An 11,984-nucleotide genomic window follows, 5' to 3' on the forward strand; every position below is an offset into this window, starting at 1 on the left:
GGAACTACACGACCGATAGCTCATTGAAGGAAACTAAAATGACCACCAGAATGCCTCGGGAAGGTAATGCATTTGATCTGTGCCTTGTTGATTTCCCCTGAGCAAATAAACCTTTGATGCAGTCACAGTGAGAGTGGTTAGCTGATGAATTGACAAAATGTAATCAGCTTTATTGGGAAACAGGTTACGGAGAACTGGGTGTCAATAATTCCGATCATGACCCGTTCATCCATTAAATGGAGCTGCCTGATTAGGCCGATGAGGCCCCGGTGCACTCTGTAAAGAAATTGCTTTCATAAACTTACCATTATTAACCGGCTACGTAAGCTGGCTCTACGGAGCAAGACAGAAGGGTCGTCATCCATCACCATCTTTATATATCACAATCTTGTTACTTAATGTCAAAATGTTACGGACAGTTGCGTATCACAAATACGACCTGCTCGCAACAGATATGTTTGGCTGACTAGCAAGGACTGCATCTCATCCTCAAGCGCCTTTTGCAAATGCATTTATTTACACAATAAAATCAACTCATGGGATGCTACTACATAGGTCGCTCGCCTCTGCAGAAACAAGCTTAAATGAAACTGAAACGGAAAATTAATGTGGCGACTGAGCGAGCTGGATCCTCTCTTCAGGGCTTGCGATGTGCCTGTATAAAAATATCACATTGTGCGTTAGAGATAAAATGGGAGTTCTGGAGAAGGACGCGCACCCGAAACGTTAACCTATATTTCTCGTTTCAGATGCTGACGGGCTGGCTGTGCATTTCCAGCATTTTCTGCGTTTTTAAATCAAACATGCACAATTGTTTTCTGCATAAGTGGACTCAAAAGTGGATTGCAATATCCAGCTTTAATTACATATCTTTTTAAAAGTATATATTACATAATGCTCTTTGAATGCACATATTGCTGACCTTTCTTTATTTCCTTGAGGTTCATTTGGGGAGATTATATTAGGAAGTTCTGGAACAGTTTTATATCACACCTATTGGTATCTAATATTAAGAATGCGCCGCACATGATTTTAAAATTAACCTGGACGTTCACTTATTTGGTGTTTGATTAGAAGTTGGTTCGCGTCGTAATCCACGAGAATCCCGTCTCATTTCGGTGGAACTGTTGAATATATGAAATACCGAATGTGGAATTAAATGATGTTGTTGCTCATTTGTAACCAAATCTTTCAAATTTGATGGGAGCGGGGTAGATCCAGATTATCATTTGCCTTGTAGAATAAATCTAGTACAGGCAATAATAAACGTGATGAATTAAAACCTCCCGCCAGCCCGGTCAACCATCCACTGATGATTAAAGTCAAAGTCCCAGCACTGCTGCGCTGCGTTGTTATTGCTTGTGATTGTAATATTTTGATAAGTGTACTTCGTGGGTACTGAGGAAGAATGTTTGACCATATTACATCTCGCATAAATGCTCGTTTGAAAATCAAACAATTCTAGCTCTATAGCTTTATTGTTAATGTGCGCACTGTGAATGTTTGTTTCATTCTTCGTCCGAGCTCGTATAATATTTTACAAAAACAAAACCAGGAAAAGACTTCACGTTGTGACTTATGAATAGAAATCCCGAAATCAGCCAAAACCCACATTGCATAGTTACCGACAATGTGTTCTTTTTGTAACAGAGATAAAACACACAGTAGATATTTACTCACGTTCTCACGGCTCTTTTTTTTTGGCGGGGCGGGATTAACAATACCTTCGGTCAACACAGGTGCACAAACTCCTGTTAGTGAACTGACCACTGAGGGGGAAAAAAGGAACCGTGAATCAAACCAGAAAGGTTCACATCAGTGGAGAGACTTTCCCTCGCCATTGTTTTAAACAGTTTTAATAGTAGTAATGTTAATTCGCCTACTTCTGAACTGAAATAAGGTTTAAACTTTAGCCTCTGTCCGTAAAAAAAAATTAAGTGACACAATGGGCAACTAAGAATTGTAACACCAATGGGGTTGATTCATTAAATGGAAACTTGCCACGTTCCAGTGTGCCACATTTCAAAGGGAATTCCCCCAAACTGGAGCTAAATCTCAAAGGGAGGAAAATAGAATTAACACCTTTAATTGCTTTAATTAAGGAGATTATCTCCTCTAATAACAAACAGTGACCTCTTCTCAAATAATGGTGATCACGGCAGGAGGAGGGCAGCGAATGGGCGAGCAATGTGTCAAAGAATTGACCAATCGGCATTGACGCGGTGATGATGAACCAATTGCGAGTGCCCTTTCTCCCAAACCGGCGAATCAGGTGTGTTATTTCCGCGGTCCTTACCCCGGTCACAATTTGTAACCAATGGGGAGCGGGCGGCGGGGAAACTGACCAAAGAGCGCGCTTGAGATGACCAAGCCCAACCTATTGAAACACACCAAAGCTTTGGCAAAGTGACCAATAGCGCCTCAGCTTCGCGCAAAAAAAAAAAGGGCCGTAACTAATAGTGTAGATCCCAGGGTCTTCAAGTGTGAAATACCGGCCCAAGGTGGAGCTGAGTCGGTGCTGTCTAGTAAATACAGTAAAGAACTGATCTGGTCGTCAAGGCAGAGAAAAAGAAAAAGGGAGTGAGAAAAGATTGCGCCCTTGTTGCATTTTTTTTTATTCTCGTGTTTTGCCCCCAGTTTGGAATTAAAGCCGATGGAAAAATCCAAAAATTTTCGAATCGACGCACTCTTGGCCGTCGATCCTCCCAAACCGCAAACTTGTTCGCCTCTTCTTGTAACTTCATCTCCATCCATCACAGCGAGCCCTCCAGTGCTCGACCAGCATTCGATCACCTCCGACTGCCTGCGGACTGACACCCCGTCACCTCCAAGGTTCACTCTCGGCAACCTGATGCCCAAACCCAGCTTCCTGAGTGTGCACCAGCACCCCGGGATGACTGGCCTTCACCCCCACGGAGCGATCCCGGCTTCAGCTCTCTACGGGCACCCGGTTTACACCTACTCGGCGGCGGCTCTGACGGGCCAGCCCAACGCCTTACCCTACTCCTGTCCCCAACTGGCGGGCAGTCATCACACCGAACCCGTCAAAGTAACGGCCGGGACTTTTCAGATCGACCAGTGGCTTCGAGCATCGACAGCGGGAATGATGTTACCAAAAATGCCCGATTTCAACGGTAAGTGAAACCTTAACTCTTAGAAAATTATAATAAATTATGCAAAAATCTGATATTTAATTGCAAAAGATAACAATTTTTGCGCTTTTTGCGAACATAACAGGAAGTTATAAAGACGTTTAATGGTGATGATTTTAAACGCAAATAGTATGGATTTTAAAAACTGGGACGATTTTCTCTCATTAGATGTCAGATTGGCGAATTTTACGTGGAAGGGGATTCAGAAAATAACAGCATTGGTAAAGAGAGGGGTTGGATAGTTTAGATATTGTACAGTCATTTTACCTGCAGTACTGTGTGCCCTGGACTGTCTGTCCTGTGTCTGTTAGCCGCCATTGGGCAGTGGGCCGTTTGTAAACAAGCTTTCAGGCTGTGGATCTCCCGGATAAATATCAGTAAATAAATAAGGAAACCGCAGCAAAAAGCGTGCCTACTGCACATAACTTTAAGGGGTCCGTTTATACTAATTCCAAAGATGTGTTGCAGCAGTCACAATTTAACTTGGAAAATAAAGAGCATATGGAGTTGGCTAAACACCCGAGTAGAACTTTAAATGAATTACATTTTAAGAATTTCTTCGCTGTTGCGTTTTCAGTCCAAAAGCAACTGTTTCACTATTTGGTCCGAATATGCTTGTATATAAGGAGCATAATGTTCGGGTAAGATGCAGTGGCCGTGTATATAAATAAATGTGAATCCTACCGTTACACTTCTGATGTAAGTTGTTACAATATACTGACTAACAAACGTTTACAGTAACTACATTGAAATATGCAGTGACCTTACTTACTGGGAAAACAGTTTTCTGTCCAGTCGTGTGTGTGAAAAATTCCAGAGAGAAAAAAAATACTAATTAGGAAACGAGTCAAAATTCTCGCAATGTAAATCTCAAACAAGGAAAAAGGAAGCGAAATGGCTGGATAATAGACGGCTGGAAAGTGGCACCGTGGTGCTAAAATCTCAACGCTGTTGCTGTTTGCAGAAGAGTGAGTGGGCTTTTTGTCTCTAGCCATTTTAGCAGATTTGTTCAAGATGAAGCAGTAAATAGCGCCTTTTCTTTCTAACGTTTGCTGTGAATGGCGGGCTCTGTGCAAACCCAGCAACAATGAGATGACAAATCCAACATGTGCCTTATTTATTAGCCTTTGCAAACAACTCTTTATTCGACTTGATTTTAGTACGCAATGGCACGAATTCTTTCTACGTGTTAGGATTTTCGCCCCACTCCAGGTAAAATAAGCACATTCCTTAAAGTGAAAACAAATCTAGCCGCTATGCAGCACATTAAAATCTTAACACCTTCATTTTAATGTAGAACAACATTCTAATTTTAAGACAGTAGTTTCCTTAACTATCATTGTGTGATTTTATTTGTAGACTATGATACATGATGTGTATCTAAATCTCCAGAGGTTATCAATTTTGGGGATTTAGGTGTGTTTATCCGTACGCTTTTAATGTTTAATCCTTGTGGGTTAGTCAGTGCTGATGTTTTAATTAAAGGATTGTCTTATATTGGGATTTAAAGGGGTTGTCGGTAAACGGTGGGCGTTCTCACTAAGTAGAGCCAATTAACTTTCCCTGGGGAGACTGAGCTAATTTCACCCTCTCCCATTGTACGTTTTATTGTCTGGCACATGTTAGCCCTGTGGGAAATCAACTAGTTCTTTTAAGGAAATTATTTTAAATCACTGGCGACTAGAATACCTTAATACACTGGGGCAGAGTTATGTCCATTTGAATGGCGCTGCGTATTGTCAATGTTAATTGAATTTAACAGATGATTCGGAGCCGTGCGATCTGTAAATCTACAGCGCTCTCTTTGTATAGATCTCATGAATGATAAGCAGTTACATTTCCGATCTTTGATTTTGCTTCATAAAAGGAAAATTGTGTTAACATTACATTTAAAAACCTGGAGCTCACCAGTAACAGTAAAAAAATTCAACAGTAAAAAAAAATCGATTAGAGTTTGGATTAATATCCCACGTGGCATTTAATATCGCAGTTAACGCATGCAAAGCAATTAAAACGCTGAAGTTATTCTACTGAGTATTTGACTAATCCGTGATCTTATCAAAATGTATATATGAGTGTAATTTAGTAATGAATAGATCGTTATAAAAACTAGCTGGCATCTGGTAACTCTCATATTTAGCTTTGTAAAACGTAGTTTAAAAAAATCCATTGTTTAAGGAAGGGACAGCAAAAATAATTTATGTTCATGGACACGTAAGCGAGTTGTCAATACATGGGGAAATACCTAGATATAAAAACGTGTAAACACTCTCGCCACCCCATAAAACCGCAAACGGATAGCTTGATAAGAATGTGCAGAACATACTCACACGAGACACTGAATTTTTTCCGTTGTGCTGTGTAACTATGGGGGGAATGTTGATATGTTATGGGATGCACATCGGTCATATTTCTATATAACTCGTGTGTTCCACAGCACAATCACAATCCAGCATGTTGGGGAAATGCCGCAGGCCTCGAACGGCTTTTACCAGCCAGCAGCTATTGGAACTGGAACATCAATTTAAACTGAACAAATACCTTTCCCGTCCCAAAAGGTTTGAAGTGGCCACATCCTTGATGCTGACAGAGACACAGGTAGGAGCCGGCAGCACATATTCCGCATAGCATGCATTTAGTGATTTAATATAGACACCGGGACTTTTGCCAACTTTAAGCTTCCACTTTTAATTCAGAATCGTGTTTGCGGTTGTTTTAAATCCTGGAGTTTACATTGTGGCGAACTACAAACCGTACCTGTGTGTTGGTTTTAATTAAACTATCTTGTAGTATTGGAGGTATTAATTACCTCGCCTTTTCAATCTACCGCGGCTCCTTTGCACAATTTTAAAATTTGGATCTACCATTTTTTTAAATCTAAAGGTTAAAATATGGTTTCAAAACAGACGGATGAAGTGGAAACGGAGCAAAAAAGCTAAAGAGCAGGCAGCCCAGGAGGCTGTAAAACAGAAAGGGAAAACCACTGAGAATAAATCGGACGATTTCCAGGACAAACCTGACATTACAAAAAACGACCAGAACAAACATTCCAGATTAAGAGACTTTAGGGAGAGTGATGAGGAAGGAGGGAGCTTAACGTGTCACTCGTCAGAATGTTCTTCAGATGAGGAACCCGATCAGAACCAGACACATCAGGGCCCAGCAATGAAAATTAAATAGGCCCCATCTGTTTCACAATTCTTAAGGTCACCCCAAACGAAGAGCTCGACTTGTACAGCGTTACTTGAAGTTTTTGGACTTGAAAGTTTCTTTGAAACCAGATTTCTTTCTGTTTTGCATCTCAGGTTGTCATATTGACGATGTTTCCTCGTCTCCAACCAATTGCCATAAAGTACTGTTTGTGTATCTTTGAACGTAAAAAAAAGTGGAATATTGCAAGACTGTACCGTCTTTATTTTTGTATTGTATTTATAAGAATTCGCCTATAGTTATGCATGCTAAGTTATTGTTTAGCTACAATGTGCTGTTTTTCCCCAACATAGTGCAAGATGATACTGTATATAACGCACAATAAATGTTTTGTATGGAACTCGCCTTTCCGAATTATTTGAGTTAATTTTAAATACAGCGAGGCGCTGACTCCTTCCGTGACGCGCTACGCTTAATTCACCTGATAAGCAAAATTATGGAGCCGAGTCCACTCCTATTGGGTTTAAATAACAGTATAAGACTTACTCTGATACAGCGGTTAAGTTGAAGCCACGGGAATGCACCGTAATTGTCTTCATTATCCAGCGACTTTTTAAAATAATTTTCCAATGACATAAAAATGAGCATATTCAGTTTGCAGCTTGTGGTATGACAGGCCCGTGCTAACTGCCCACAATATGTCTAACAGTGTAAAACAGAATATACAGTGTAAGACGTGTATTGGTTTAGAATGGACGCTGTACTGAAAATTAAAGCCTTTATTTATTCTACAAGTTCTGAAAATACCCATACACCTGTGCTTCTAACACATTGTTTTTATTCTGTCGGTGAGGCCTACTCTGTGCTGTACTTTGTTCTCCCTCGCCCTTCTCGTAGATCTTGGCTTCCCCCCCCCCCTCTGTTTTGAGAAGGACGGTTGTTAATGGTTCTGTCGGATCTGTGTAAATGTTCCGTACGGCAAACATTAGAATCGAGTCAAACTGCAGAAACATTTAACACCAGGGCTGAAATGGCTTGATTTTAATAAACCTCTGCAAGGTCCCTCATCAATCACTGCAGTGGAGTGAGAGAGGCTGTCCTGTCCTGTGTTGTGAGAGTTCGTGTGTTGAGCCTCTGCTGAGCAGATGAATCATCTATTTATGGCGTATTTATTCTCGCGTTCCTCTTGGTTGCTTTCATTGATTTTTTTTAAAACTTTCAAATATTTGCAAATAAAATTATAAAGGAAGAGGCAGCGATAACAGCATCGATTTTTCTGCGGTTAGACCTGGATCTCCCCACGTATCTACCAGAACTGCACTGTACAGCGTTTATATTCGCGTCCTTTCCCCCAATTCCAATCAATCACAACATAAAGATTAGAAAAAATATTTATTTTGTGTCCTTTTTATCTCAACGATCAAGCTTTATTCCCGTCGCCGTTTATCTTTCTTGAATTTAGCAGGCAGGTAAATGGTGTGTGAAATGTTAGCCTCTAACGCTTAGCTGTCCATTTATCTGCAGAAAGGAAATGAGACGCACTGAGTGTTATGTGTCCACATTATATAAAAAAAGGATGCATCTGAATGTTAAAAGTAAATCTTATTTAACTGCCGTGAAAGTCGTTTGGAAAAGATGGCATGGCCTTTTTGCACGAGTTTCTCTCCTTTTCTCGATTTAGCCCTTGAGATCTTTTTTCAAGTCCTGTGAAATGTAGCAGCGAATTCAAAGCAAGCTTTGAGAGGAGTTTGTTTCCACTGTTTGCGGGTAGCTTTCTTTTTCTCTCTCTCTCTCTCTGCTTTCTAACAGTTTGCCGCGACCCCGTGAGTTGACTGGACGCGAGTAAACAAAAAAGGACAATTGGAAAGATTATTTTCACAGATTCTGTAAACGCACCTCTGTTCTCCCCGGATGCGAAAGAAAACAAACGGTAAAGTTTCCGTAAAAACTGTAGTGTCACTGATCTGAGAATTGGAAGCGTGGTCACCATTTAGCCTGCGGTGGGGTGGGGATTCCAAGTGTTTATTATACATTTACAACATTAGAGCCACTATATCTTTCACTACCGATTGATAACCTCTAAGGTTTTGGAGCAGTACAAGTGAATTTCTGAAAATGCAACATTCTTTTGCTCAGCTTGTTTCACTCTATGCAAATCATATTTGAGGTTTAAAAAGTCATTGTAACTTCCTGATGGTGTTTTAGAAAGTATGATTCATTATTGTAGCTAAGTTTTTCAAGCACATATGGTAAATCCGGGTCCTTCGAGGTAAACCGAGATATTAGGATAATATCGTGCTAAAACTGGTGAAAGGACAATTTAGGACCGATATCAGGAAGCACTTCTTCAGGCAGGATGATCAATAAGGATAGTGGAGGCAAAAAAAAACTTAAATTCACTCAAGATACAGTCTTTAAAAACAAGGGTTGTCAATAGACTTAAGAAACTGAAGAGAGTGAGATATGAATGAGACAAAATTGATCCGGATTTTGAATAGTTTGAAATACCGCACACGTAGAAAAAAACCCGCAGAACAAATATAACGGGACAATGGGCCTATGACAAGGTCGTGCCCCTTTCCTGGGCCATGCAACATCGCTATCAACCTGTGTTTCATTACAGTTCACGACAGAACGAATACATAAGTACATTCTAATGTGACGATATCTGCGAGAAAAAAAAGGAAGATTTTAAAAAATAGTTTTTCAACAACAATTTGCGTTATTGGGGGGCCTTTAACGTAGTAAAACGTCCCCGGGCGCTTCACAGGAGCGTTATCAAACATAATTAGGATAAATGGCCATGCCCTAATAAAATTTCTTCCATCTCGCAATTGCAGCCGTTTAGCTCAATCTCTCACAAAACTAATTTCCCCAAACATTACTCGAAAAAGCATCCAAATAGGTCGCTTTATTCATGCGGATGCATAATTTCCAATTTTCAAAGCATGTGCTAGAATCTGGGAGATGCTGGAAGTATTTTGTACATAACAAAAATTTAAAGGGAGGCTTCCTTTTAAATGCAGGGCACAGTAATCAGATATCACCAGCTGCCTTTTCACTAGTCATCGAGACTTCTTGCTCACTGAAAGTATTTAATTTACAGATTCATACTTCAAAAGCATTTTATATTTAAGGCCTAGTAACGTCACATAATTACCAGCTAACACTAATTCATTAATACTTAATTCAAACCGTACAGTGTCTTCTCTAAATTAATTCCCACTACAGTCACATGAGTAATAAACTGACTCAATTCCTGTTAATTAGTTAGTGCCGCAGGATTAAATACCCATGTTGTATATCCATTTGAAGAGAGTGCATTATTGCTCTCGACACCGATGATGATAGTTGGTTCCGCAATGTTCGTGTTACCAGTGCAAGCATCACTGCTCAGCAAGAAGACTAGGCACAGAACGCTCTGATTACTTGTGTTTATTTTAAAATATACAATGCTGTTTTCTCATGTGTATCCGTTTTAAGTTCAGATGGAATATAGTGAGCTCAGCAGAAATCCATACACGTTGGAAGTAATGAATTGGAGACGGCGTTTACAGTTTGGCGATAAATTAAGGATCAATTCATTATTGTCACTGCAACTAATCCCGCAATCAATTACAGTAACATTAAATATAATCACTGGCTGTACTCGACAATCAGAAATTCATTTGGAATAATAAATTGAGAACATCTTCCTTCATTTCTTCCTCCATTGGTTGTACGTGTCGGTTACTGGACGGGAAAGGGTTGCTCTGGTTAGTACAAACGCAGCTCAGTTACTTGAAAACCTTGCTAACCTTCTCACAGTGAATACGAATGGTAAAAAAAAGCAACAATATTGTTAATTATTAATATAAAAATTAAACTAATGGTACACGTTCTATATTAAAGGATATGAGTGTGTTGACGCTTTATTTACACTGTGTCAAATAATAAGCGTGCTTCGGTCATTAAATAACAGCCAAAAATGTAAATATTTCTCTTGCTTTCCCACTATAACAATTTGCAAAGTTGCTGGTTATTTTGCGCTCTCTTCTCTTGGTTGTAGCGTTTTATTGTTCCTGTCGCCTGACCCCAACTATATCGCAGCAAAAGAGCACACCGCAAGAATCGATATTTGTGTTTAAAAGTTATTTTATTTTGAGAATAATGTCAATAAGAATTTTTATATGTACCAAACAGACATATAAGTGGATGAATGGATCAATAGATATACAAATAGCAAGAGAGATAGGTTATATGCATGGATGGATAGATAGACTTCTTCCGTGTTATGCTGCATTAATCAGTTACAGAAGTAAAGAGGCTGAGATACTAATGGGAAATGAAGGAAAGAAAGAGATTAAGGAATTTAAAAAAGGGAGATATATAACATTGATGTTTGCTTTCTAATAATAAAAAAAACGATTTTCCAGCGTGAATGTGATTGAGAAATAAAGCAAGGCATGCGAGCAGAAGGAATCTTGTGCGGCCCGCTTTTCAGCTAGCCGTATAATTATAAACCAGGTTCGAAGCTGCTCTTCCACTAATACTACGAACTCCTCAGCAAATGTCTCCCCTTATTGATCACGATGTAACCCAGAAGTGTCACTCAGGACCCCTTCTCCACCCACATTCACGGAAATACTGTAATCCGAAAGACAGCTGGCCCTGAGTTTAATATTCTATTTAGCTGATGTGATTCATTTAAAGAGCAGACAGATCTTGGGATTTACTCAATGGTACGTAAACTTCAACACTGCCGAAACCTTTTTTTTATCTTCAGATGGTCCGGTTGTTATTTTAGTTCTCTTATAAATTTAGCTCTACAAAAAAAAATCATAAAGCAGCAGGATGATACGTTTCCGAGTAATAAACTCCAGCGCACTTTAACAGATGTTAGTCACCAACAATGCGATTTGTAAATTATTGTTAATGATCTATGACTCTCTTCTATGGGAGCAATAATCTTTCACAGAGATGAAAGAAACTGCTCAATAAACCTTGCAATTGCACTGATACCGACTGACGTTCAATTATATCTGACATTATTACGTCCCTTCCACGTAATAATCCAGACAAGGCTGCCATTTATGGAAAACTCACACCTTTATGGCGCTAATCCCGGACTCTGTACCCAAGCCCCGTTGTGGACTTGTGTCTGTCAACAAAACTAATCCTTTAAAACCCCAATCTTACATTTCCCAGGATCAGGAAGGTTTGCGAGGGCATATAACCTAGTTTCTGAATCTTACTTTTCATAGGAGTCAAATATTTTTTGTTCACTGATCGTCAGGCAATTGAAGGGAAACGCATCCCTATTCTGAAATGGAGTGACAGAAACAGATTCAATTCAATTTTGTTAATTGATTGTTCTTGTTCAATGTATATTATTATCGATTTAATGGGGGTGATGAGGGTTGGATTGCCCTTGCTAGGTAGGAATTTTCTACTCTTGAGTTCTCTCCTCCTCCTCTGATTCATCTGGCTGCTTAAAGCAAGTGGCTGTTAAATCCAATTGACATATGCTCGAATTTATATTATTAACTTGTGATATTTTAACAGTGGATGCATTCATGTTAGCAGGTGAGTGATCCAGGTTAAAGGTTCGTTTCAGCTTTGGACATTATTGTAGGCAATACATTCGCATTGGATGATAATTTAGTAAAGTTAGTAAATTGAACCAGTAGAATATTTAATATG

General features: G+C 39.5%; 1 protein-coding gene across 1 annotated transcript; it reads left to right on the forward strand.

Moving 5' to 3' along the window:
- The first annotated feature begins 2,653 nt into the window (after positions 1–2,653).
- On the forward strand, positions 2,654–6,332 carry mnx1 (motor neuron and pancreas homeobox 1). The gene is made up of 3 exons (XM_067999219.1): positions 2,654–3,134; positions 5,590–5,750; positions 6,036–6,332. The coding sequence occupies exons 1-3, from the start codon at positions 2,654–2,656 to the stop codon at positions 6,330–6,332; spliced, it is 939 nt and encodes a 312-aa protein (XP_067855320.1).
- Positions 6,333–11,984: the final 5,652 nt, after the last annotated feature.

Source organism: Heptranchias perlo, chromosome 2 (assembly GCF_035084215.1).
Source record: "Heptranchias perlo isolate sHepPer1 chromosome 2, sHepPer1.hap1, whole genome shotgun sequence".
NCBI classification, from domain to species: domain Eukaryota; kingdom Metazoa; phylum Chordata; class Chondrichthyes; order Hexanchiformes; family Hexanchidae; genus Heptranchias; species Heptranchias perlo.